The 26,163-nt window shown below is 36.5% G+C and overlaps 3 protein-coding genes and 1 pseudogene across 3 annotated transcripts; 1 reads left to right on the top strand and 3 right to left on the bottom strand.

The window, feature by feature from the left end:
• Positions 1-11,024: 11,024 nt before the first annotated feature.
• LOC108997320 (pentatricopeptide repeat-containing protein At4g38150-like) lies at positions 11,025-12,033 on the bottom strand. Its single transcript, XM_018973528.2, is given in 5 exon segments — positions 11,025-11,321; positions 11,324-11,395; positions 11,398-11,475; positions 11,477-11,644; positions 11,959-12,033. Coding segments are annotated over 5 exon segments (690 nt in total).
• A 654-nt stretch (positions 12,034-12,687) lies between these two features.
• Positions 12,688-14,074, top strand: LOC108997393 (annotated as a pseudogene).
• Positions 14,075-14,570: 496 nt separating this feature from the next.
• Positions 14,571-19,061, bottom strand: LOC108997391 (probable L-type lectin-domain containing receptor kinase S.5). Its single transcript, XM_018973638.2, has 2 exons — positions 17,674-19,061; positions 14,571-15,592 (listed from the first exon to the last, which is right to left on the bottom strand). The coding sequence occupies exons 1-2, from the start codon at positions 18,923-18,925 to the stop codon at positions 14,736-14,738; spliced, it is 2,109 nt and encodes a 702-aa protein (XP_018829183.1). The 5' UTR covers positions 18,926-19,061; the 3' UTR covers positions 14,571-14,735.
• Positions 19,062-25,290: 6,229 nt separating this feature from the next.
• LOC108997392 lies at positions 25,291-26,016 on the bottom strand. The gene has a single exon (XM_018973639.2). The coding sequence runs from the start codon at positions 26,014-26,016 to the stop codon at positions 25,291-25,293; it is 726 nt and encodes a 241-aa protein (XP_018829184.1).
• Positions 26,017-26,163: the final 147 nt, after the last annotated feature.

Here is a 26,163-nt window from a genome sequence, read left to right as displayed (position 1 = left end):
TTATAATTTTAACTTTGCTTGGCCTCCCCTATAACAAATTTATGGTTCCGCTACTGAGTATATTAAATATCTCTTCAAATGGAAACCATACGACAAGTTTTAACATCAACGTACAAGGTTGATCCTATTCATATATATTCTGTTACGATGGGTTGGCACAATTCATCAACTTTTGAATTTTTTCATTAAAAATATAAAAAAAAATTTAATGATAATAAACGTGTCACAGTTTACATAACAAAATAAAAGTAGAATATATATAAATGTGGTTTGTAATAAAGGAAATTCACCAATATGGTGAATTATTGGTGACAGACAGAGGAGTCAAATGCACTCCTGTTATAGTTTGCTTGTGCCAACGGGAAAGACAACACAATACGCGCTGGAGCACCTCTTACTCAAATACAACAGAAACCCATGATCAATTGATTTTTATAGTGATTAGTGACAATAACCAAAACAAGGGGCTGGGGGCAGTATCCACCCCACCCAGCCACCGCCACCACCTTCAATGGCCGGGGGGGCAGTCCCTTCGTTGCCTAGGTTTGACTACCTTAAAACTGGGGAAGCCGAAAAAACAAAAAACTAAGGCCGACCAAATCACAAAGATCTTCAAGGGCATTGAGAATTCTCTCTGGTGAGTTGTGATTAAGCATAAAAAACCACGGGTACCTTAAAATATCCAAAGTCTCTCTTCATCTTCAAGAGGAGATGCATCGTTTTTTCTTAACTTTGACTCTCTTTGAGAATTAAACAATTACCGACCATGTGGCCTTACGCACTATGTTGGTATTTTTTATTAATAAATATAATTTTTTGTTAATGTCTTATTATGGTGGTTTTTTAAAATTCATTTAGCCATTAAAATTGGAAGTTACATTGGATTAATTGTTGACCATTGTGTGCTTTTTAAGGTTGATCATTTAAAAAAAAAAAGGATTTATGGTTGATAACGTTGCATGGTCAATGACTAACAGTGCTCTTAACTTCTTACTTTGCACTCATCAATCTGAGACTCTTCATTGTCTTTTGTATTTACATCGGTTGCCTCTATTATCTTTATTGCCGTTTAGTTGGTATAAAACGTTTATGGACTCTATTAACATCGTGTTTTCTACGCTTTTGAGTCAGGTTTCAGCAACTCAGGTCTTTAAAGTTGAGCTTGCAAAAACGAAGAAGGAAGCATCTGGGAGAGGACGGCCTTGGGGCGGGAAGTCTCTGATGCCCAAGTCAATAGAGTATTTTGAAACTTTTCAAATAATGAGAGAGCCCAGGGGGACATATTGTGCCTGCCCTGATGGAGTCTATATTCTTTTTACTGTTCATTTTGTCAGAGTCCTTTAATGCGGCGTGCCTTTGCGACGTCATCATTAATGTGATGTGTTGCTCGGGTAGTGGTTTCATTAATACGGCATGGTTCCCCAATTTGCCTTACTCTGTTAATGTCTTCGGTGGTCCGTCGATGCACTTTGTCAGATGATCGAGGGTCCCCCTTGCTTCCCGCTCGTTCATGTGGACAGGTACTCGAGGGCTGGATGATGTTCGAGGGATCTCCAAGATGACGAGTCCCATCCCCTCTACATTATGCTCCCACATGGAGGTTGCGTTCAAGGGAGTCTACCTATGGGCCGGGCCGAGGGGCCTATTTGTTCGGTACTGGGCCTTATTTTCTTATTCTCTTAGTTGCTCCTCACAGGCTCACTAAAAGGGAGAAAAACCCCTTATAGACTCAATGCCATATCCGAAAGCCTTTCAACATTCAGATTTTAATAACGTTATCCTAAGGTGAATTTGGATGTATGTAGAAGTCCGTTTTAAGATTTTAGTTGTTTATTGCTTTAACGTTGGTTGGCTGCCTTAATTCTTATTATTTTTGCTACACACCATTTTACATCACACCACACATGTTTTAATTATTTTTATTTCTATTTTTTTTATTTCTATTAAACTAATTGAATTTTTCTACTCATCATCCTTACATCACATGTTTTCTAAAGGAAAAAAAATCATATATAATGTGTAGTGTAGAGATGATGAATATAATTATTTTTCTTTAATTATATTTTTTATTCAAATTCCGTTTGGGGTCTAGTAGTCTACTATTGATTTTAGTGGTGTGTTTTCTTTTCCGTACGAAAAGAGTGTACGTGAAGGATTTTCTTTTCTGGAAAAAAGAGAAAAATAAGTGTGTATATTCTTGATTATTTAGACAAAAGAGAGATGGTTTTGTTAGTGGAGCTTTGAGCTTAGGACTGTTCATCTGGATTCAGGCTCGGGAACTTGGGTATACCCGGACCGGCACCCGAATTTCAAACTCGGAACGGAACCCAGACTGGGTTAGCTAGGGTCAGACCCGAGTCGAAACCTGAATGAATCTGGATTTTTTAAGACCCAGAATCTGGGTCTCGAGTTGAACCCTTTTTTTTTCTTTTTTCTTTTTAACATAAAAGCCTATATTGTTGATATGATATATGATATTGATGTAGCATTAGAATGATTTTACATGTGTTCAAAACAAAATAAAATAAAAATGCATGCGACATACACGATGCAATCCACTACATATTATATTGTTTGAATTAATTTACTAAGAATAATACAAAACACATATATTGCTTTAATCAAACTCAAATACACAACAATAAACTAGAAAGCTTGGTCTTCTTGCTGTTGTCCGTTCTATTTTTTTTCAAAATTTGATCGTCTGTTAACTTAGCATGTCTATATAGCTTTTTGCCTAAGCTGCTGCAAAACTTGTAGCATAAGAAAGCAAATATATTAACTATAAAGTATTAATATGAACTTATTAATTAATTAGAATGATCAGAAACGTGGCCATGTTGCATGCAACAATAAAGTAATCATCTACATATCATCAAAGATCAACAAATATTTTAGCATCAATGGGAAGGGAGACTCACAGCAACCTCGGTTGAAGATGAAGCTAGATAATCATCTAAAAAAATATTAAAAACTAAGTTAGATATATAATAAATTGAGTTAGATAGACATTATTGAAAATATTTCAAGTTTCAAACTTACATTTAAGATCAATCGACTCTACGTATTCTTCCAACTCCCGGATGTCGACAAGTTTGGTCCTTAATCAATTTTGGGTACAAATGAGAGTTTCAACAATCTTTTGAGATAATGAACTCTTAAAAGGATCCAAGATGCGTCCTCCAGTACTGAATGCGGACTCCGAGGCAACAATGGAAATGAGGGTGGCTAACACATCACTTTCTACCTTAGCAAGGACATGATAATTTGAGCTAACCTCTTCGATAGAGTTGGTTCGAGGCATATAATGATTAGTTGGGCTGTTGTATTCTAAAAGAGACAAATCAAGAGAAGATCTACTGCAACGGTTCATTTAAAACTTTGTATATCATAGAGGACTTGAATCTCTTTAAAGAGAATGAAATTTTCATATCTTAGTCCAAACTAATTTCATTTAAATTTAAATTTTATTATAATTATAATTTTATTATTACATATTTTGCCAACACACTACATGCAACCAGACTCTATATTGACCAATCACCAAAGCGTGCAGTGGCGGCAACACAGTCCTGACTGTTAGTAAAATTTTGGAAGCCAAAGTATGATAGGACACCATTTTTCATCTTTGAAGAGGATCATCCATCATAGTAATGCTAGATATAAATTTTAAACAGACAAATCTCGCACAAGTCTTTTATAAAAAATAGATCCTACTAAAAATATATATATATTTTTACACTTTTTTAAGGTGGGATCATTTTTTATAAAGATACCTAACTTTGGAACCTGTACAAATTATTTCTTTAACAAATATCCCCATCATAATATACTATACTATTCATCATAAGAGTATTGCCCATGTTAAAATATTCCCCAATATACGTATAATAAATAAACGGCCAAAAAAAGAATGCAACTTTCCTCCAGGCTTTACTCTGCCTCTTTATTCTTTCACGAAAACAACTCTATCACCAGATCCTCTCAATGTCTTGCAGTAGGATTGGACATCAAACATAACACTCGATTAACTTAAAAAAAATTCTATCAACCCCTTCACCTAGTGGAAAATTAAAGCACAAAATGTCAAAGAAAAAGTCAAGATTCTAACTCTCAAGCATGGAACGCTGATAGTGATCAAAATAAAAATAAAAAAATCATCTGTAGAACCAAGCAAGGTGTAAATACATGGGCCCTAATCCTGAACTATCAAAAACAAATTTGAAAACAACTCCTTTAGGGTACCACCTACGGACCAATCATCAGACCAACCTTTCTATATAATTGTCTCATATTACAATTCTATTAGATTGTATTGCATGCATTGTATAACAACTATTCATTAACTCGGCCTGCAACTGAGGCTATGGGGCAGAATTTCACCCAGCTTGCATATCAAAATATATCTATGTTACCGTATACAAGTTTAGGAATTTATATAATTTAAGACTGTTAATATTAGCTGTACAAATTATCTTACCATGTATAGATGCTGAATATTATGAATTAGTTAGACTCTGTGTATATCATATACTTCTGTGTATAGATTGATTTTATGAAAATGAAAGTGGGCTGAACTCACTGAGTCAGTTTTTCCAAAAACATTCTCTTGGTGTTCTTGGTTTCCAGAGTGTTTTGACAAGGTATCTCTTCTACAATTATTTTTAACCTTTCTTGCATTTTCAGCACTGTCTGAGGTTGTGTTGGGCCTTTTGTGTGATTCTCGGTGCCTTTTGTGGGATTATCAGCGCTGTCTAAATCGAAATTTGGGGTTTCTTGTGGTTTTTGGCATCATCTGAGGGTTTCTTGTGGATTTACAGTGTCTTCTGTGCGAGTTTTGGCTCTGTTATGGGTTTCGACACAATCTGTGTGAATTTCTTGGGATTTCTGTGGATTTCGGCACAATTCCTGGTTGGGTTTCCTCTTTTGGCAATCTCTGTTTGGTTGGGACTCTCGGTTTTGTCTTCTTTGGTCAATTTCATGTGCAATTTTGCTTTTTTTTTTTTTGGTCTGACACTTGTTTGTTTCAGCGACACTTCTATTTTGCTGTTCTTTTGTGCTTGTTGCAGTGGGCTATTTTATTCTTAGTTCCATCATGTCATCCGATAAATTAGACTCATTCTATATTCGTTTTACTGGCAAAAATTATTCCGCCTGAGAGTTTCAGTTTCAATTATTTGTCAAAGGGAAAGAGTTGTGGGGTTATATTGACGGGAGTGATCCCACACCTACAGATGTGGCGGCTTTGTCTAAGTGGAAATCAAAGATGCTCGGGTTATGACTTGGATCCTTAGCTCGGTTGAGCCTCACCTGGTTCTCAATCTGAGGCCTTATAAAACTGCCGCTGATATGTGGAATTATCTACACAAGGTTTACAATCAAGACAACACAGCTTGGCGTTTTCAATTCGAGTATGAGATGTCTAATTTCACACAAGGAAGTCTCTCCGTTGAGGAATATTTTTTTGGTTTTCAAAATCTTTGGGCTGATTATTCAGATATTGTTGATGAAGCTTTGTTCTGATTTTGAAATTGCATATTCTAATATGATGAATCGTCATCTTGTATCATCTCTAGATGCTTGTTTAAGTGAACTTCTTTGTGAGGAGCAGCGTATCGTAACTCAGGCTGCCATGGAACATCGGGCTAATGTTAGTGCATCTATTTCTGTGGCTTATGTAACACAAGGGGAGGAATAAGGGTAGAGACATGCTGCTGTCAAGTGCTTTAGTTGTAAAACTTATTGCTCGGGATTACCCTAAGAAGTTTTGTAACTACTGTAAGAAGTAGGGTCATATCATCTCTGCTTGTCCCATTCGACCTAAAAGAAAGCATGGTAATGCTTATCATGCCTCACCTGGTGCCTCTAGTTCTGCTGCATTGCCTGCTGCCTTGCCGGTTGTTCCTATTCTTGCGTCTACAACCTTAGCAAACCCGAACATACTCACTCCTAAAATGGTACAACAGATGATCATTTATGCTTTTTCTGCTTTTGAGCTCTCAGGTAATCATAAAATTTCTTCTAAACCATAGTATTTTGACTCCGGACCCTTTAGCCATATGACCACTACTGTTGTTCCTCTTTCCAATGTTAGAAGTTATGATGTCAATATGAAAATTAACATCGCTGATGTCAGTTCTTTGCCTATCAGTGTTGTTGGTGATCTTTCATATTCTTTAACTGATATTTTTGTGTCTCCTGACCTTTCCACAAATCTTATTTCTGTTGATCAATTAGTTGATAATAATTGCAATGTCTATTTCTCTCATTCTGGTTGTGTTGTGTAGGATTAAGTGTTAAGGAAGATGATCGCGAATGGGCCTAAAGTGGGATGACTCTTTCCTCTTTACGTTTTTCCTTCCACCATTGTTCCTAGTTTTCCTTTACTTTCCTTTGCATGTAATGTTGTTGGTTTTGGAAATAAAATGTGGCATAGACGTCTAGGCCACCCAAACTATGATGTACTTCGTACTTTGTTTAATTCTGATTTATTAGGAAATAAAACATGTTCTTCTCTTGATCTTTCCTTTGATTGTACATCATGCAAACTTGGCAAAATTAAAGTTCTCCATTTTCCTCATCATGCATCTCGTGCCTCACAATGTTTCGATATTATTCATAGTGATGTTTAGGGATTACACATGTTGTTTCTCATGCACATTATAAGTACTTTGTTACTTTCATTGATAACTTTAGTCACTTTACTTGGGTTTACTTCCTACGGGCCAAGGACGAAGTTTTTCCCTTATTTGAGCGCTTTCTTGCACTTCTTAAGACTCAACTCTCTGCTAGCATCAAGGTCTTGCGGTCTGATTCTGGCGGAGAATACATGTCTAATGAGTTTCAAGACTTTCTTCAAAGCAAATGGATCACCTCTTAGCATTATTGTCCTTTGACACCGCAACAAAATGGTGTTGCTGAGAGGAAAAATCGTCACCTTCTTGATGTGGTAAGAACTCTTTTACTTGAATCATCTGTTCCTCCTCGTTTTTTGTGTGAAGCGCTTTCTACTTCAGTTTATTTGATCAATCGCTTACCCTCTCCTACATTACATCATGTTTCTCCTTTCTTTAAGTTGTTTGGTCATTCTCCTTCATATTCTGATCTTCGAGCATTTTTCTGTTTGTTTTGTGCATCTCCTTGCTCATGAATGACATAAGCTTACTGCTCAATCTGTTAAGTGTCCTTTTCTTGATTATGTTATATCTCAAAATGGTTATGTTTGTTATAATCCCCATGCTCATCGTATACGGATTTCTAGGAATGTGGTTTTTTTTGAAAATCAATATTTCTTTCCATCTCATGTTGAGTTGCCATCTGCATCTTTATCTCTTCTGCTTAACTTTTTTGATTCCTCGATAATTGTGAAAAAGGTTAAAACCTGGTTTTGTGTACGAAAGACGTAGTCGACATGAGTCTGGTTCCACTTCCTTTGTGCCCCCTCACGATCTTGACCTGGCCCCTGATCTTGCTCCTACTTCCGCCACTCTTCGCCGGTCTACTCGCCCTTCTTGACCCCCTAATCAGTATGGTTTCTCCTCTCCTCCCTTGTCTCTTTTGTGGTTACTTTCTCCTCTATTTTCATTCCATCTTACTACAGACAGGCTATGGAACATGAGTGTTGGTAAAATGCAATGTGAGCGAAACTTCAAGCATTTGAGGATAATCATACTTGGGATATTGTTTCTTGTCCTTCTACAATCAAACCTATTGGGAGTAAATGAGTTTTTTTTATAAAGCTTCTTTCTGATGGGTCTTTGGACCGATACAAAGTTCGCATTGTAGCTATGGGTAACAAACAGGAATATGGGGTTGACTATGAGGAGACATTTGCTCATGTTGCCAAAATGACCATGGTTCAAACCATCTTATCTATTGTCGTTTCACAGTCGTAGCAACTACATCAGATGAATGTGAAGAACACATTTCTTCATGGTGATCTCCAAGAAGAGATCTACATGAAGCTTCCATTTGGTATCACTACTTTCTTCTCCTCATGATGTTTGTAAGCTGAGGCGTTCTCTATACGGGCTCAAGCAGGCTCCCCGAGCCTGGTTTAAGAAGTTTCGTAGTACACTTCTTACCTTCAGCTTTACACAAAGTCAATATGATTCCTTTTTTTTTTCACATGTATGATGCGGGTATAGTTCTTCTCTTGGTTTATGTGGATGATATTATCATTACTGGCACTGACTGTGATTTGATTACTAAACTTCAGAAGATGTTACATGCAACTTTCCATATGAAAGATCTTGGTTAGCTCACATACTTCTTGGGATTAGATGTTCATCATCGGGCCAATGGTATTTTCTTGAACCAGCATAAGTATATTCAAGATCTTATAACATTGGTTGGTTTAGAGGACACTTCTTCTATTAATACACCTATGGAGGTAAATGTCAAATACAGGAAAGATGAAGGGATCTTCTGGATGATCCTATTCTCTATCGACACTTGGTTGAAAGTCTTATCTACTTGATCACTACTCTATCGGACATCTCCTATGCCGTTCATCAAGTCAGCCAGTTTATGTCTTCTCCTCGGCACCTTCATCTTGTTGCAATTCACCGCATTATCCGCTATCTTCGAGAGTCGCCTAATCGTGGATTATTCTTTCCTACAGGCTCATCTCTTCAACTTGTTGCCTACAGTGATGTTGATTGGCTGGGTGTTCGGATACACGTTGATCTACTACATGTTAATATATGTTTTTGGGTGATGTCTTAATTTCTTAGAGATGTAAGAAACAAGATTGTGTTTCTAAATCATCTATTGAGGCTGAGTATCATGCCATGTCTATTATGAAATTATATGGCTATGTGGTCTTTTGGAGGAGTTTAGGTTTCCTCAAACTAATTCTACCCCTCTTCATGTTGATAACACTAGTGCTATTCAAATTGCCACTAATTCCGTTTTCCATGAACGTACCAAGCACATTGAGATTGATTGTCATTCTATATGAGATATCTTGAAGAGTCAGGTGATATCTCTTCCTTACATTTCTTCGGATCTCCAAGTGGCCGATGTCTTCATCAAAGCAATGACTCGACAACGGCATCAATTTCTTGTTGGCAAATTGTTGCTGGTTGACTTACCAGCATCAATTTGAGGGGAATGTTACTGTATACAATTTTAGGAATTTATATAATTTAGGACTCTGTTAATATTAGTTGTACAGATTATCTTACCATGTATAGATGCTGAATATTAGGAATTAGTTAGACTCCATGTATAGCATATATTTCCGTGTATAGATTCATTTTACGATAATGAAAGTGGGTTGAACTCACTGAGTCAGTTTTTCTAAAAACATTCTCTTGGTATTCTTGGTTTTGAGTGTTTTGACAGTCTACAACTCCAAAATTCAATCTGACAATACAAAGACCTGTTGGATTGTGTATAGGCTTAAACCCTATCTTGAAAAGGGTCCTATAATACAAAACTTTAAGGAAATTTGCTACAACTGAAAATATTTTGAGTTTTAAGTAGCCATGATATAGAACCAGGTTTTTTTTTCCCCAAAATTAATACAAGTCTTCTGAGAAACCCTGATTTCATTCATTTGGGATGAAGACAATTAGGGTGCACAAGTTCAAGACGAAATAATGCACAACAAATTGGGAAAGTCTTAATTAGCGTTCACATACATCCATTATAACAAATGTCTCATCCGAGTCATCCCTACACAATGCCTTCAATGCTCTAATGAGTCTAAAGATGATTTAATCATTTCAACAGTTAAAAACACACCCATTTCACATTATCAAGAAGAATTCTATCCATAAACATGGATTGCCTTGGAATACACTGATTATTTACTCGTGCTGTTAAAAGCTTCGCAAACTACTGATCATCAGGTTTGTTGTATTATATATGTAAGTGCTTGTAATTTTGTGTGTGAATGTGAGGAACAAGGAGAAATCATTGGCTACAAAACAAGGCTATAGAATAAATTATTTCAGCATCAAGTTCATCTGGACAGACATTTTGGCCAAACAAGATGTTTGTGTCATGCTACAGTACTACCACTATTATTCCTCCTCATTTTCCTCTTTTACCTCTTAGTCTTTATCCAAAGCATCATTACTTCTATTGCTGGGACCTCCGCCATCTCTCTACTCCAATATTCTTCACATATACAATTACTAGCAACTAGCACCACCAGAGAGTTAAACACTCAAACACACCCTCCCTCTAATTGACCTTGCCACCCATTGGTAAATATTCACTCATGACGAATGCAAACTTCTTGCGACAATTCAACATCAAGTTCACTAGGATGGAGATATTGAGAAAATAACATGCTTATGTCATGCAACGGTAGTACCCAAATTACATTCATTTTTCTCCCTCCTATTACACCTCTGCCTCCCATTCTTCCTCCAAGGTACCACCACTCCTAATGCTGAAACCACCGCCATCTCCCCCAACATAAAGAATTTTACCAGACAGTCAAACGATTATACTTGTCACTACCTACCCTGAAACATCAAAACTTTTAGCTTCATTGCCTTCTATATGTTAAATAGCTATAACTTAGAAAGTATTAATATTCAATCAATCTAAGAGTAGTCTTTCTAAGTACCTTAAGTCAAATATTCACAAGTATGATATACATAAAATTAAAGTAGACTAGACTCAGTGAAAAAGAACATGTATTGGGCGACCATAGGCTTCTGCTTTCATATTTTTCAAAATGAAGGTGAAGAGAAATTCAATGAATTCTTTTAGTTGTTTGAAGTGTCTATATTTCAATTAAAAGAAAGAGAAGAAAAAAGTTCGAAGAAGGTCATACTTCATTGTGGAATTAAACCATAAGGAAATGAAAAGTGCAACCCATTACCAAAAATCCCATGAACCACATAAACCCTAAAAAATTATAAAAGTAAGCAACGTAGAATTTCCATTGATGACACTGACTGTGCTTCCCATGCTGTCTCACATAAGGTGTAAAAGAAAGGCAAGGAAACATATTTTGGGTAGGAGAGGAGACGAAGAAAAACTTACAATATTTGTAAGAAACATCAAAATTGAAATGGCCTCTCTTGGGTGTCATTCCCGAAGATTGCTTCTCGAATAGATGGATGTGTTGGTTTTTTCTCCATATATTCTTTAATTGCTTTCCTGTTGATGAAAAAATCCTTTTGCGTTAAGGTTGCAATTACGGTCCGAGCTTCTTCAACACCCTTTTGCAAACACAATCGTGCGACCAAGCCGAGAAAAGTGGGGACATATGGAGAATGACCAGCTTCCAACATCTCGACGCAAAAGGCAAAAGCGTCTTCTAATTCCTCAAATTGATACACACCTTGTATCCTAGTATCAAGACAGAGTAAGAGAATGCATTGGGAGAAATGCCATTATTTTGCATTTTCTTGAAAATCCTTTTAGGCCTTTGGCATCATCAAATTTGTGGGCCTTGCAGAAGCCTTCAACGATGGCAGCGTAAATAACAACTTTGGGAATGGTACCCTTTTTCCCTCATTAAACCAAAGAATTTCATGGCTTCTTGAACTAGGCCATCTTTACAAAGGCCATCGAGCATGGCCACCGCATTTGGGTTGAGACCCGTCTCCTTGAGTTTCTTGAAGATCTCATCTGCATCTTGAGGCAGAGGCGACGATGATGTATCCGCCTTTCCATCCTCTTGTTGTTGTTCTTGTTAGGCTAGAGTCTAGGGGTTGTGGGGCATTTCCCCTTTGTTACCAAAGCCACCACCAGCACCAAGCTTGAATTTTTCTAGCAAATCAAAGGCGTCTTGCTTCTTATTGCCAGAGGGCCTTCTGTTGTGAAATTGAATGACAGGTTTTGAGTTTCCTTGGCCTCTCAAAGACCTACCTGGAATGGGCTCCAGAGGAGTCTCTGTGACTTGATCGCCACTTCCACCTCCACCTCCCGATCTTATTGATCATCCTCTAATATTGCCCTCATCTTCGAGGAAGCTAGAACTCAAATGACGCGTAATTCCAGCCAATAGGGAATGGGCTTCGAAATAAGCTTAGAAAGCCGACCCTGAACTTGAAGCGATGCCATGTCTAAGAATGAATACTCAAGAAGACAACGACAAAGCCAGGGTTTAGGGTTTTTGTTTCAACCGTTTGCTCTATGTTGTCTACACAACAGCTAAACCCGACAAGATTGGAGGGTACATAAGTCATTTCAACTTCAACAAAGAGGGCAATTGCGACGAAACAGAAACCAAATAAGGCTTCTTTTTTCTTTTTTTCACATTCTGCCATCCTACTGCCACAACCTCTATACCGATACCTCTCTGCTTCTGAATCTACTCCGCCGATGATGGACTTATGATTTTGTGCAAGTAGAGAGCATGTTTGCATTTCTTCTTCTGATCTTGATCAGGTTGCTGGTTAGCTTTTAACCAAAAGGTATGCGGCTCTCCCCATTTATATGAGTTGCCACACTTGTATCTTGTAATAATACTCTTCCAATTAAGTTATTCTTGGGGGGTCTCCTTTCACATTATTATTATTTCTGTCATTTTCAAAATATACGAACCAATTATTAGCATGATGATTCTTCTATTACCCTGTTTAGATCCTTTGCTATGCACCTATGGAAATTCTCTAAAACATATACAGCCCACCAATTTTTAAGTTCGTTCAACAAATGTAATTTTTTTTAGCGTCCATTGTTCTAAATAAGAAATGTAAAGTCTTGTTGGGGAATATGGGAATATGCAACAGTGAACACGGTAGTAGCATCATTTGGTTCTTAAGGGATAAAGGTTTGGATGATAAACGCATCGATGAAATGTTCAAAAAGTGCAAGCGCCTTGAGGGCGTACAAGGGGAGAAAGCCTCCTGGAACTAGGCTTACCGTAAAAGCAATGACATTCATGAGAGCTCCCTTCAGTTGCTTCAAAGTGCCCCAAGATACTTACACTGATACCAATGTTAGAAATACTAGATTAAAGTATATAGCGGAAGCGATATTACCTCACAGGAAATATCTCGGATCTAGTGCGATTGTTCCACAGATTCTCCAGTGTCGTTGTTCATCCACGATCTTCACATCGATGGTGGAGTGTGCTACATGGTAATACCAGAGCAACACTCACACATTCCACAGCCTATATGCCATGACTAGAGAGAACCATTTGAGAGAGAGTTGTTTTGTCCAAGTATTTTCTCTAAAGAGGGGGAGAGACTACTTAAATAGCCTCTCTAGTGTAACCCCCTGGCTGGCCATTAAGGACCAGCCATCAAACCTCATGAAGTGGCTCAAGAGCCACTTCATAGCCCCCAAGAGGAGGTGAAGGGGTGCCCACTATGGGTGCCCCTTTCTTACAGGGTCTCCATGTGAAGCTTGTTCCCTTGGTTGAGTGCCTCTCTACACTCGATACAAAACCCCATGATGTTGCTTCCGCCATTGCCAAATTCTGTCACATACTCTCCCATAGCGTGGAAGAGAAGTTATGTCCACTTTTGGAATACTTTCAGGAACTTAGTGTCCCCAAAAAGCAACTTGGCAAGATGATATTGCCCAACCCAAGGCTCATCAGCTAAAGCATTGAATCGAAGTTGACCGAGATAGTGGACTTTCTTGGTACTCTTGGCCTTGCCAGAGATGGGATGCATGGTTCGCAAAAAAAAAACCCATTTATGGCCATAGCTTTGATAAAAGGCTACGTTCTACTTCAAAATTTTTGAAGTCAGTAGGTCTTTCGGAGCATGATCTTCACACAATGGCAATGAACTTCTCTGAAGTTCTTTGTGGAGATGTGAAAGTGGTGCTAATTAGACCCACTTTTGCTTATCTAAATAGATGTGGGTTTGGAGCTGAGCAAATAGCAGCTTTGGTAACTTGTTTTCCTCCAATTCTCATAAAGAGCATCTTAAATTCCATAGAATTTTGGTTTCTGGTAAAGGTAATGGGGAGGCGGATTGATGAATTCACTGATTATCCTGCATTCTTTGGGCATGGTTTAAAGAAGAGATTAGAGTTGTGGCACAAACTTTTGAAACAAAAGAATATTGATTGCTTGAGTGAAATGCTGGATTGTAATCAAAAGAAGTTCTTAATGAAGTTTGGTTTGTTTGAAGGGTGTGCCTAAGATACTCCAGTCACATCCTTCTTTTCCTTTTTCATTCAGTTTTGTTAAAATCTAGCTTGATTTGGTTTTTCAAATTATAGATTTGTTCTTGGATGTGGAGTGCAATTACAAATTAATGCTTTACTACGAATTAGCCAATGAACTTGTTCCTGGTCACGTAGAAGACAATAGACCATGATTATATGCTATGCACCAAGGGGAGGATGGGCAAATATCTTTAGATTGCATCCTGCATAATCTCTAGTGTTATTAGTTCCGCTGGATAGACCGAATTGATATGATGTGGTGTATCTGCTGAAGAGATTTCTTAATTTTCAATAGTCCAAGTTCAGGATAGACCAGATTCGTGATGCAGTGTATCTGCCTAAGAAATTTCTATTCAGTAGTCCAATTCATATTCAAAGTCAACGACAATCAAATTTACATATAATAAAAGAAAAAGAATATATTTCTTGTACTTGATTGCAAAAGACAAGCAGATCCAATTAAAAAAAAAAACAGAGAAGAGATTACACAAGCATATGGACTTTGACAATAACATGAAGGAAGTCGGGCTGGATCTGCGGAGAATTGAGGACACATGATTAATGCAATATTCACAAGCTTACCAGGAATGCAGATATCTTTCAAAAGCATCCCATTTCAATGCAAAGGAGGGTGCCTACTGACTACAGGTGCTCAAAGACTTGAAACTCTGGGAGATGCTCGAGCTCATCTGGATGTTACTCTCCATGTTGGTGGCAGAACAAACTTTGGAAGACACTGTTGTAGTAGAAGTTGTACTCTCAGTGTTGCTGTAGGGAGCTCCCATCAAAGGCCATGTGAAGGCAGGTTTAAATGGAGGTACATGAGGGTGTGGCATAGCTCCTGTTATAATCTGGTATATAGCCTGCGTCCGAGGCCTCTCACTGGCAACCGGATGTGAACATGCGAGCCCCAGAAGTAAAAGTCTCTTTGCTTCATCAACCACATAGTTGTTGCTGAGCCTCTCATCTACAGCTTCTTGAATGCTTCCTTCACGATGGAACATCCAAACCCAATCAACCAAGGAGCAATCCTTATGCTGGTGGTAAATGATCGGAATCCCAGGACTTCTGCCGCACACGACCTCGAGCACCACAGCTCCAAAACCAAACACATCAGATTCAGGTGTAGCCCTCCCTGTATGAAAACACTCAGGAGCAACATAGCCCATGGTGCCCGGGACTCCACCCAGTCCTAGTTCAGCATATGAGTTCCTGTCATTATCCAAGGCTCGGGCAAGGCCGAAATCACCCAGGCGAGCATTGTAGTCGGAGTCCAGCAAGATGTTGCTGGCTTTGAGGTCGCGGTGCACAACCTTCTGGTCATAATCATTGTGCAAATAATGCAAAGCTGACGCTACACCAGCTAGAATCTTGCATCGGCGTTCCCAGTTTAAGGTGTTCCGATTGGAAGCATCATAGAGGTGCTTATCAAGACTGCCATTTGGCATGAAGTCATACAATAGTAGTAGCTTCCCTTCGTCGTAGCACCACCCTGCAACAAGACTACATGTTAGAGGCGATCAGGGATGAAAAGTAGCATAAAAATGAATGCAATGCATAGTGGAGCACATCAATTCAGCTGTGAAAAAGAAATAACAGCCTAATGAAGTACCCGGTTGTCATGTGTGTATGTGAAATTATACTCGGCTCATGTGAACTATCAGTACCTGATAATTTCAAAACTATCATAATCATCGGTTTTAACTCCTCTCTTTCTCTAAAAATTAGAGAGACTAGGCCCTCTGCTCTCTCGGCCATCTTCCTCTCTGAAAACTCATACTCACCTCGTCTGTCATCCTCCTTGCACCATTTTTCCCTTTTTACTTGATTCGGACCCATCTTCACTCGTCTCTCCCTGGCCTAGCTACCTACGATTTTATTCTTTATCTACACCTAGTACAGCCATCAACCTCCTTATCTATTACTCCCATGGCCCTAGCTAGGTCTGGCATATTCAATATGCGGTCCTGCATATCCCCAAGCTCTCAAGATTCATACCCAATCTCAACAAGTTAACAGGTTAAGATTTTGCAGATTCCATGTATTTTCGTTATTGCTAGCAGTCTATAAATAAATAAAGTCGAATTCAGATATGTGTTTTCCTGCCAAATATAGAGTGGAGAATCTACTTTCTAATTTACTCCAATTCAGTCAGTACTGCATTTTGTGAACTATATATACACTCCAAACCACAAAGATAACAATATTCTCTATAAAAACCATCATTTTATTGATAATAAAAACCAATACTGTGGTCTTTTTTCCCCCATCCTTTCTACTTCTGGCCTGTTCCTTTTTTGGTTGCTCTACACTGTTTTGGTTGTTCTTGGGTAATTTATTTTTTATCAGGAAAACAAATTAAAGATACGAGTAATGCTACTTATCATCCCAACTTTCATCATCCTTTAATATGACATTAAATGATTGGAGATTATTTATTATATTTTACTTGTAAATTTATTATTTAATTTTACATCATGGAATGATGAGATGATGATGAAAATTGAAATGATGAATAGATTTTTTCTAAAGATATTGAAGAAGCTCCCAAATGATAATATTTATAATGAAATAAGCATTTGACTCAAAAGGCCGGAGTTAAAATTAATATCAATTTCATTCAATATATAGATTCGAATTTAAAAGCATTAATTTATTATAGGTTGTAGCTGCATGTTGACAAGAGGTGACGTATATTCATCCAAATTAGCAAGACTTTCTTCAGAATTTTTTTTTTTGACCAATTCTTCAGAAAAAATTAATTAAACACGAGAAGAAGAAGAAGAAGAATTAATAGTACTAAAGATCGACAAGTCTGCGCGTGTTTCCCATCATGAAAAGTAGTTCAAACTGTTGACAATGGAATTGTGCAGTTTCCAACTTCGAATCTTTCATTATTATTTTTTATATTAATTTAAAATGACCTCGTAGATAACACGATAAGTTTGTTAGTACAGAATACATCGTTCATGTTAAATTCTGTGGAATATAAAAAATAAAATAATGCTAGATTAGGTAAGTTTTACGTATTTTTTTTAGACGTGGTTTATTATTAAAAAATAATTTTTTATATAAATATTAAATTTATTTATTTTTTAAATAAATGTACGAGACTTATACATCTTAAAAATATAAATATCATTCATATATTTTTTTTATAATAAATTATATTTACAATTTTAATACCTGCAAGATCAACTCACTTTCTTTTAAAAAAAATAGATATATAAATCTACATATAATAATTATTTTTTTTTTAATGACGGATCACTTTTCTTCATTTAAATGAATGTTATGAGCCTCTAAAACTTTATGTAACATATTTTTACGGGCTAAACCGTACAGCTACACATTGATCATTTGGGTTTGTAAACAAAGAATTCTAAATAAAATCATCACATTCTGGTTCTCAGATCAGAAAGCTGCTTGTGATCATCTTCCGATAAGATGATCTAATGATCCATGCAATATGGATTAAGTTGCGAGAGAATTTATGTCTAAGAGATCAAAGAGAAAGGGGAAAAAAACAAGAAGATGGAAATAAAGTAAAATGAAGAGAATAAGGTTAATTACCCACTAAGCGGACGAGATGTCTATGGCGAAGCCGGTGAATAATGGTGAGCTCAGCCAAGAAATCATCTTTGCTTTTGATGTTGTCTCTGACGAATTGCTTGACAGCTATTTCAGTAACATGAGTATTAATATGATCCTTAAGATTCAGAATCCCTCTGTAAACAATGCCAAATCCACCTTCACCCAGCTTCATGCTCTCATGGAAGTTGTTGGTGGCCTTTTTAATATCCCTATACTTGAATTCTCTTGGCATTCCAGGCAACGATTTCAAGTGCTCGTCAAAAACATTGGACTCCTCGACGGCGCTGCTTCTTTTTCGCTTGTTCACATATATCACACCGAGTAGGATCAACAATATCACCGCCGGGACTCCAACCCCAGCACCTATCTTCAACCAAGTCAAATCTCTTTTCTCGGGTAGATCTTCTACCCATAAACTCCATTTCAAGACACAATTAAGCTGAATATTCGGATAACCTGTAGAAGCAGCAAACCCAAAGTAGGATTCCTCTTTCACATACTCTTTCAGGTTTATGGGCGCGTTGAGAAGGGGAATCCTAGGCTTGGGTTCTCCTTCTTTCACCATGTAAACCTTCATCAGCTTGGACGTGCCATTGTAGTCGACCCAGACGCTATAATTAGTAGCCTTTTCAGGGGATAATCTGATACCATGATCATCGAGAGAGACACTTGTGTTTGATTTAACAGAGTTGATGTCAAGGCCGATGTGGTTGTCGTCGGGATCATAGACTTGCTTTTGGGTATCGAATTCTATGGCGACGATCTGGTTGGTGTTGTTGCCATCGGTGTCTTCATTGGTGAGGCCAAGCCATTCCATTTCACTTGCTGCAGGCATGGAGGTATTCGGCGCTATGAGAAAGGCAAGACCCTGACCGGCAGTCCAATTCTCCTTCCTGTAAATGTTGATGACAAAGGTCGAGTTGAAGGAAGCCTGGGAATCATCGGACCAGAGCCTGAAAGGTCGGATAAACATAATGCGGCCGGAACTGTTGGAGAGGCTGTAGGCATCGTTGGCTGTGTCTGGAGTTATCTGCAGGGCTCCATACCCAATAGCTGCTTTACCTAAAAACACAAAGTAGTCGCCATTTGCCGTCTGATTAAACCCTTCATCAAACGAGAATTTATTTTTTTCCACCATTAGTGCAGCAGTTTGGATGTCAGCAGCAAGATGCAGAAGGCTGAAAAGGATAAAGGCAAGGGCGATCAAACTTCCATTTGAGACTATACCCATAATTTTTTGTTGCAGTTACTTTTGATTGAGGATCAGAAGCAGATCGAAGGAATCTAAAACTTCGATCGATGATCAAATCAGCAGTACTTGTATTTGTCTACCGGTCATGACCCTTCCTCCCTAGATAAATATTCCGAGTCTGTTCATGACTAGAAATATGAGCGAATTCCTCGTCCTTTTCATGCATGTATTTTTTCTGCTTGGATATATATATATATATATATATATAGTTTCTTAATGAAGTTTATGATCATATTCCCCAACAAATCGTCGTAAATTTGGCATAAACTTATAATAAGAGTCAATAATGATTAATTACATGCCCGGCCCAGATTGTAACGGGCATGTAATTCATTAATTAATCTGGAAAAAAAATATTAATTAGGATTGAGAACACAACGCGGAAGGTCACCAAGCATACAAAAATATCAAAATAGACCTACTTGACTTAATTAATTAGCTACTGCACCCAGTGAGAAAAACCAAAAAATTAGCTACGCCGCAACCGGCCGGATGATCAGGAGGACTTAACGCGGAAGGCCTCGTGCAATTTCTTATGCGACCGATGATATATGCGAAAAGCATTTCCCATTGGTATATGTGTGTGTGTATATATATATATACACATATATAATTATCGAAACAATTAAAGTCGAAGAGTAATAATTAGTTGAATGGTAGTGGGTACCTTGAGTGGTTCCCATAATGGGTAGCATGATAAACTCAAGCCTCGAATCCCTGCATCATCGATTATCGAGTTGGCATGCATTATGCAGGTCTCCAGCGTTAATCACGTGCGATATATAACTCCATTTAATTAATAATTAGCATCTGATCAACTACTATATATCATGTGATGTAGATCACTCATGTCTCTTTATTTCCTACTCCTCGATCCATGTGCATTTTTCTATATTTCTATACTTTTTTTCAAAAAAAAAAAAAAAGAAAGTGAATGATGCATTGACCAAGTCAAGCTAGCTGTGCATATATGCACTTCAACAACTAGTCTTATGTACATATATTCATAATTATCAACCAAATGGAATAATGAAAATGAAAGGCTGGCTCACATACCATCCAGCTAGCTAGCGCATATATATAATATATATAAATCGAAGAGTACTACTTTGAATAAGATATATGGGTGATGTTACAGTCCGCGCTGGGCTCTCGTTGGGTATAGTATTATTTTATATATATTTTATTTAAATAATTTTTTATATAAATTTTTTTAATATTTTTTTAAAAATAAAATAAATTTAAAATATTATTAAAAAAATATTTTTTTAATTAAAAAGTAAAAAAATATATAGTCCTCAAAATCCTCTAAGACTAAGTCTAAAAAGAAATATGATATCTTTGATGGACTTAACAAAAATGATTTAATCAACATATTAAAAGAATCACTATCAAAGTCTCAAGGCAAATCTGAAGATGAAAATTCAGACACCGCATCAGAGGCTTCTTACATCAACGTCTTCGGAAACTATGGATTCTACACAGACGAAGACTAATTGCTACTTGCTACCAGACAGAAGATCCACTTCTATCAAAACTACTACTTAAGTTCAAAGAAGACCTATGGACAGATCCACTGACCAGTCTCCTTTAACAAGCATTGTCGTTTTGTGCCGAAAGCATCATCCAGCCGCCAGACACAATGATGACACTCGTGGTTAAACAGTACTGACGCTGTTCACTCACGAGCTTACTTTTGCTTTTCTTTTACCCGTGCCTAAACAGTAATGACAGCTGTTATTCACGGACTCCTTTTGTAACAGGGACTCCTTCATCTATAAAAGGAGAACCTCATTTCATTTTAAGGCAGAGACAATTTTAGGAGAAACAACCTTGTAAGCTTTCTGCCTTCCTACTCTCTTTCCGGGCAAAGTCCCGTGGCCAGAGTTCTCACGTCCCTGATGGGGAGTAAGGAACGGCTCTTGTATGGCCGGCGCAGAGGCGTGGAAAGAGAGGATATCATACTAGATCCCCTGTTGGCATGCGCTCTAAAGGCAGTGCTTATTGCGGCCCAAGTGGGGTGGCGGCGCTTAAGTTGTATGCCTACTCAGGTTATATTAGATGGTGTACCAATAAAGTGTTTCAAATAGTATAAATCAAAGTATTAATACCATCAGGATTTGCCATCCCAATGGATTCATCAAAAATAGGTAAACCTTCCTTATTGCATTTTACTGCATGTTGGATGGTTTCCCTAGCATCATTGGTTAGGTACTTATCCCACCAATTTCTTAAAACACCAGTAAAACCTTGTGTTAAAATTATAACAATATCTGGTTGTCTAATGTTATTGTTGATATAAGCATTAGCAACCATTGACATTTTACTCATGGTATTGATGATTTCTTGCTCAGAGAATCCATCAATATTCCATTCGTAAACTTTGTCAGCAGAGTAAGAAGATCCACTCGAAATGACCAAAAGGGGTAACAAAAGCAGTCTTATACCTATCTGACTCGGCTATTTGGATTTGCCAAAAACCGGATTTAATGTCAAATTTGGAGAAGACCACAGCATCACTCAACCTATGAATTAAGTCTTGTTTATTGGGAATAGGGTACCTAATCCACTCTAAGACTTTATTCAGGGGTTTGTAATTGATAACTAAACGAGGGGTATTACGTTCTAGTTCTGCATTTTTCTGAACATAAAAGGCAGGACAAGACCAGGGTGACTTGCTATTCCTGATAATGCCTTTATTCTGAAGATCAAGTATCTCCTTTTGACAATATTCCAGCGTCTTCTTATTCATTTGAACAGAGTTAGCTTTTGTTGGAATATTGGCTTCATTAAACCCTTTAATGTATGGGAGAGAAACTATGTGTTTCTTCCTATACCAGAAAGCATTGGGTAAATCAGAACAAACATCTGAAATCAGTCGTTTGTTAAAATCTTGGATTTTTGAAATTAAAAGAGAAGAGGATAATTGTTCAGAAATCCTTTTGTACTTGATTTCCTGTTGGAGGAAATTCAAATGTTTTTATTTTGCTAAAAACAAAGATTTCTTTCCTTTATCCGTATCAATTTTTAATATTATTTCGTGATTAAAAAAATATTTTTTAATAATATTATAAATTTTTTTTAAATATTTAAAATGGTCATGCTTTAATCCTGTTGGGGGCTCCCGTTAGACTTAGCATGTACTTTTTTATGTATATTTTTTTAATTTATTTTTTATATAGATTTTTTTTACATTTTTAAATATTTTTAAAAATAAAATAAATTTAAAATATCATTAAAAAATACTTCTTTAATCAGAAAGTAAAAAAAAAATCTTTAAAAAATCATTCTTTAATCACGAAGTAAAATAAATATTATTTTTTATTTTATTTCGTAATTAAGAAAGTATTTTTTAATAATATTATAATTTTTTTTTTAAATATTTATAATTATTAAAAATATCTATATAAAAAAATTTTAAAAAAATACATATAAAAAAATATTAGAACTCAACGGAGCCGCAGCGGAGCATCTAGCATTTTCTTAAGATATATATAGGACTTCGGTCATGAAGTACACAATGAATTAATGCAGTTGAACATTAATTAATATAAATATATAGGACCTTGATCTAATAAATATTCTTTTAACTCATTTTGAAGGCGTCAATGATCCATCAATTCCATTGATAGTACGCGCGTACGTACGTAGTTGCATGATGGAGTACCAAAGGCCGACTTTGATTATGGACTAGTCTCGTTAGAATGTAATATTCTTCGATTATAGTCATCATAAATTAGACCAAGAGAAAACAAGGAAAATATTATTGAGACTTTCGAGCTTTCAGATTGTCTGATTTTTATTTATTGACATGCATGTTCTTCGAAATTCTTAAGTTAATTAACCCATTAAATCTAGGAAATAACTCGGTCGACGGATCAGTACTGTTTTAAGACTTTTTTTACTTTTTAATTGTCTGAAGTTCATTTATAGTCCTTTAATTTCTAATTTTTTTAAAACTTATATGACTAAAGTTTTTAGGTGAATCGTGAATGACATGCAGGTTGGTTGAACAAAAGAACACGACTTCCTGCTTTCAAAGTTATATACTTTGATAAGAGAAATTCTATAAGACAAAAGATATAATATATTTGTAATCGTGATTAGTACAATCATCGTGGAATCGTTTGAAAAAAATAAATAAAATATAAGACTCACAAGATAAAAATTATTTTTTTAATAATGAACATTACTCTTTTTTAAAATAATTATGCGATATTTACGCACTTCACGATTGTACGTAAAATTATTCATTCTATATAAAGCACGAATTGCACACCCTCTCCATTTCATCATATATGAAATGTCTAATATTCTACCTTCAGTTAGATTGAATCATTTGCTTTCCTTCATTGTTTCATCGCCTTTCTAATTCTTCCTTTCTTTCTCATTGATAGATTCCTTTTCTTTTACTCGAAGGAGTTACATTGCAGCTTCCTTTCCTGCTGAGTCATGTTTGAAAGTTTCTTCCCCGATTGATGGAAATTCTAAAAAAGAATTTGTCCGAGAGAGATTTGATTGAAGTCTCCAATTAGGAAATTTCTCAAGGCCAATTTCGGGGCTGATAAAAACCAAAAATCAACAACAAACTATGATGCTTGTTAGTTTTGCAAATTAAATTACCAAAAGTAATCTGAAAAACACTATCCTTAAAAATATATAGCACAATCACATTTTCAAGTTTAACCTACCAAAGCCTGGCAATAATATAGCACAATCAACCAATTTCTTTGAATAATATTTCCACGTGTTCATTTTGTGCATTTCGCGCACTACAAGCAGGGGCCGGCTTCCCTATAGCACAACTCTTTTAACAAATATCAAATTTCATTTTATAAATTTATAATTATCTTCTAATTCATTATCTGTATAATTACAAAAATATTATATTTACAAGCTAATTAATTACTGTTTTATTGATTCATCAAAATATCTTTTCAGAACAAAATGCAGCTACATGAATCACCATATATATATGGCTTGCGCTTCCGATCATGGGTTTACAATTCATTTGTTAGAGTGTTAATTAAAAGAATAAATATAGATAGAAGTTACTATTGGGAGCATTCATTTTGCACACATAATGTGACATCATCTAGACCACACATCTCCTCAAGTGAGTGTTGGGAATAATCAACTAGAAGCAGCCACACAGTGAGTGCAAAGTATGTACTGCTATAGTGACTTCTCTCTAGTATTACTCATTTTTTGTACTAGTTGTGAAATGATGCACGTATATCTCATCTATCTTTGATTTATATATTCTTTATTCTCTTAATTAATAATAATAATAATAATAATAAATAAGGGATCAACCATACTTCAAGGTCCCGTTTGACGTACATGGCTTAATAGAATAATATTCAATTGCATTTAATTACGTAGCTAGACCGAGTAGATTGCATATATAATATTGGACAACTAAACATGGCCCCGATTTTATGTTTGGCTCTTTGCTAGCTACTACAAGTTGATCGGATTCACCAAAAATATATATATAACCCAAAACTATTTGTATTTTTTTTATTGGTATTGGGTGAATGAGAACAAAATCCCGACTGGCGACTATTCTCAAAGGTGTATAGGCTTTCGATAAATAATTTTCTGCAAGGCCATTATCTTAAATAATTCAAGGGAAATTTACCCAAATGAAATATATATATATATATATATATATATATATTTTAAGCAAAAAATCTACTCAACCTCCTACTATTCACACAACCTCCACACTCCACATTATTTTTAATTTTAATTTTTTTTTCTTTTATTAAATATTTATTATATGAATAATGAATAAAAAAATTGAAATAATTTAAAAAGAATAAACTCAAAAAAAAATTTTAAAAAAATATTAAAAATTTAAAAAATTTAAAAAAATATAGAGTGTGGAGTGTGATGGAGGTTGTATAGCAAAGCTCTATTTTAAGACCTTTACCAGTACTTGAGCGGTTAAATATCCAAAACTATTTTTATTAGTGCAAGCTGCCTGCTGGATCGTGGTACGTGATTTAAAGAACACAAAAAGGTTTAAAAAATCCCACGTGAAAGATCATGTACATCGCGGCTCTTAAAAAAACAGACATCATTCAGCTCACGTCATATACAATACATATTTTTTTAATTTTTAATTTTTTCTCTTATTAAATAGATAATGTATAGAAGATGAGTAGAAAAATTTAATTAGTTTAAAAATAATAAAACAAAAAATAATATGTAGAGAGGATCATAAGTAACAAGAGTATATATATAATATTGTATGTACTTTGACTTAACATGTAATAGACTATATTACAATATTACATGCATAATAGACCGGATAATGATGACGATGATGATGTACTTCACTTGGATATGAAACCCCCGACCACTGCAGCTATTATAGGTGTAGGATCACCCAGGATGGCTGAGACTATAGCGCTAACAGCTCCTCCAGCAATCTGACAACACTTTCTTATATTGCCTTTTCCTCTTTGCCCATGATTGTTTCCCGGTGTTCCCTTAAGGTTGGGAATCCTAGTCTGCATCTCCCTGGCCTTGTTTTTGTCGACATTAAGATAGATTGCCTGCCAGCTTTCCACAAGCAACTCCTTCACACACGAGACGTGAAGATTATACGTCTTGCACTGAGATCTGTACGCCCAACCGGATCCCTTTCCCCCACAGTGATGACATGGGCTGGAGAGCTTGAAACACAGGTAAAGGTTCTGCTCCCCATCGTCGAGTACCTGTGGCAGATTAGCACAACAAGGATGCAGATCGAAACCACAACTCTTGCAGTTATACACAAAACCCAGAACATTTTTCCCACATGCGTCACATCTTCTCAGAGCTGGACCGGGGGGAGCATGGTGAAATTGGAACTCGCATTTCTTGTAAAAAGAATGATACATGGTGGAAGGTGCCAATGCGCATGACTTGTGCAGGTGAAACTCGCATTGCAAGCATTTGTATTGGAAGCCGATGCCAGCTTCTTTGCACCCGTTACAGTTGAATGGGGTCTCCGTGTATTCAAGCTTTAGCTTGTGCTGTGGATGGATCGGGTGAGAAATCTGTTTGGCGAACTGCATGATGAGTTCTTGTTTTTCACTTTACCTTTTAGCTCGATCCATATGGGGAATATATAAGCGAGATGGGGGTTGGTTGTTTATATGGAGGACATGGATAAGATTAGAAGTTTGCTTTGCTTTGCTTTGCTTTTGAGTGGCTTAAAGAGT

This window comes from Juglans regia, chromosome 13 (genome assembly GCF_001411555.2).
Source record: "Juglans regia cultivar Chandler chromosome 13, Walnut 2.0, whole genome shotgun sequence".
NCBI lineage: Eukaryota > Viridiplantae > Streptophyta > Magnoliopsida > Fagales > Juglandaceae > Juglans > Juglans regia.
This window is presented reverse-complemented; position numbering and strand designations above follow the sequence as displayed.

Coding starts and splice junctions, on each gene's coding strand:
- LOC108997391 (XM_018973638.2), bottom strand. CDS start 18,925: ATGGGTATAGTCTCAAATGGAAGTTTGATCGCCCTTGCCTTTATCCTT. Junction 15,593..17,673: donor ACATCTCGTCCGCTTAGTGG/GTAATTAACCTT, acceptor GTCTTGTTGCAG/GGTGGTGCTACGACGAAGGG.
- LOC108997392 (XM_018973639.2), bottom strand. CDS start 26,016: ATGCAGTTCGCCAAACAGATTTCTCACCCGATCCATCCACAGCACAAG.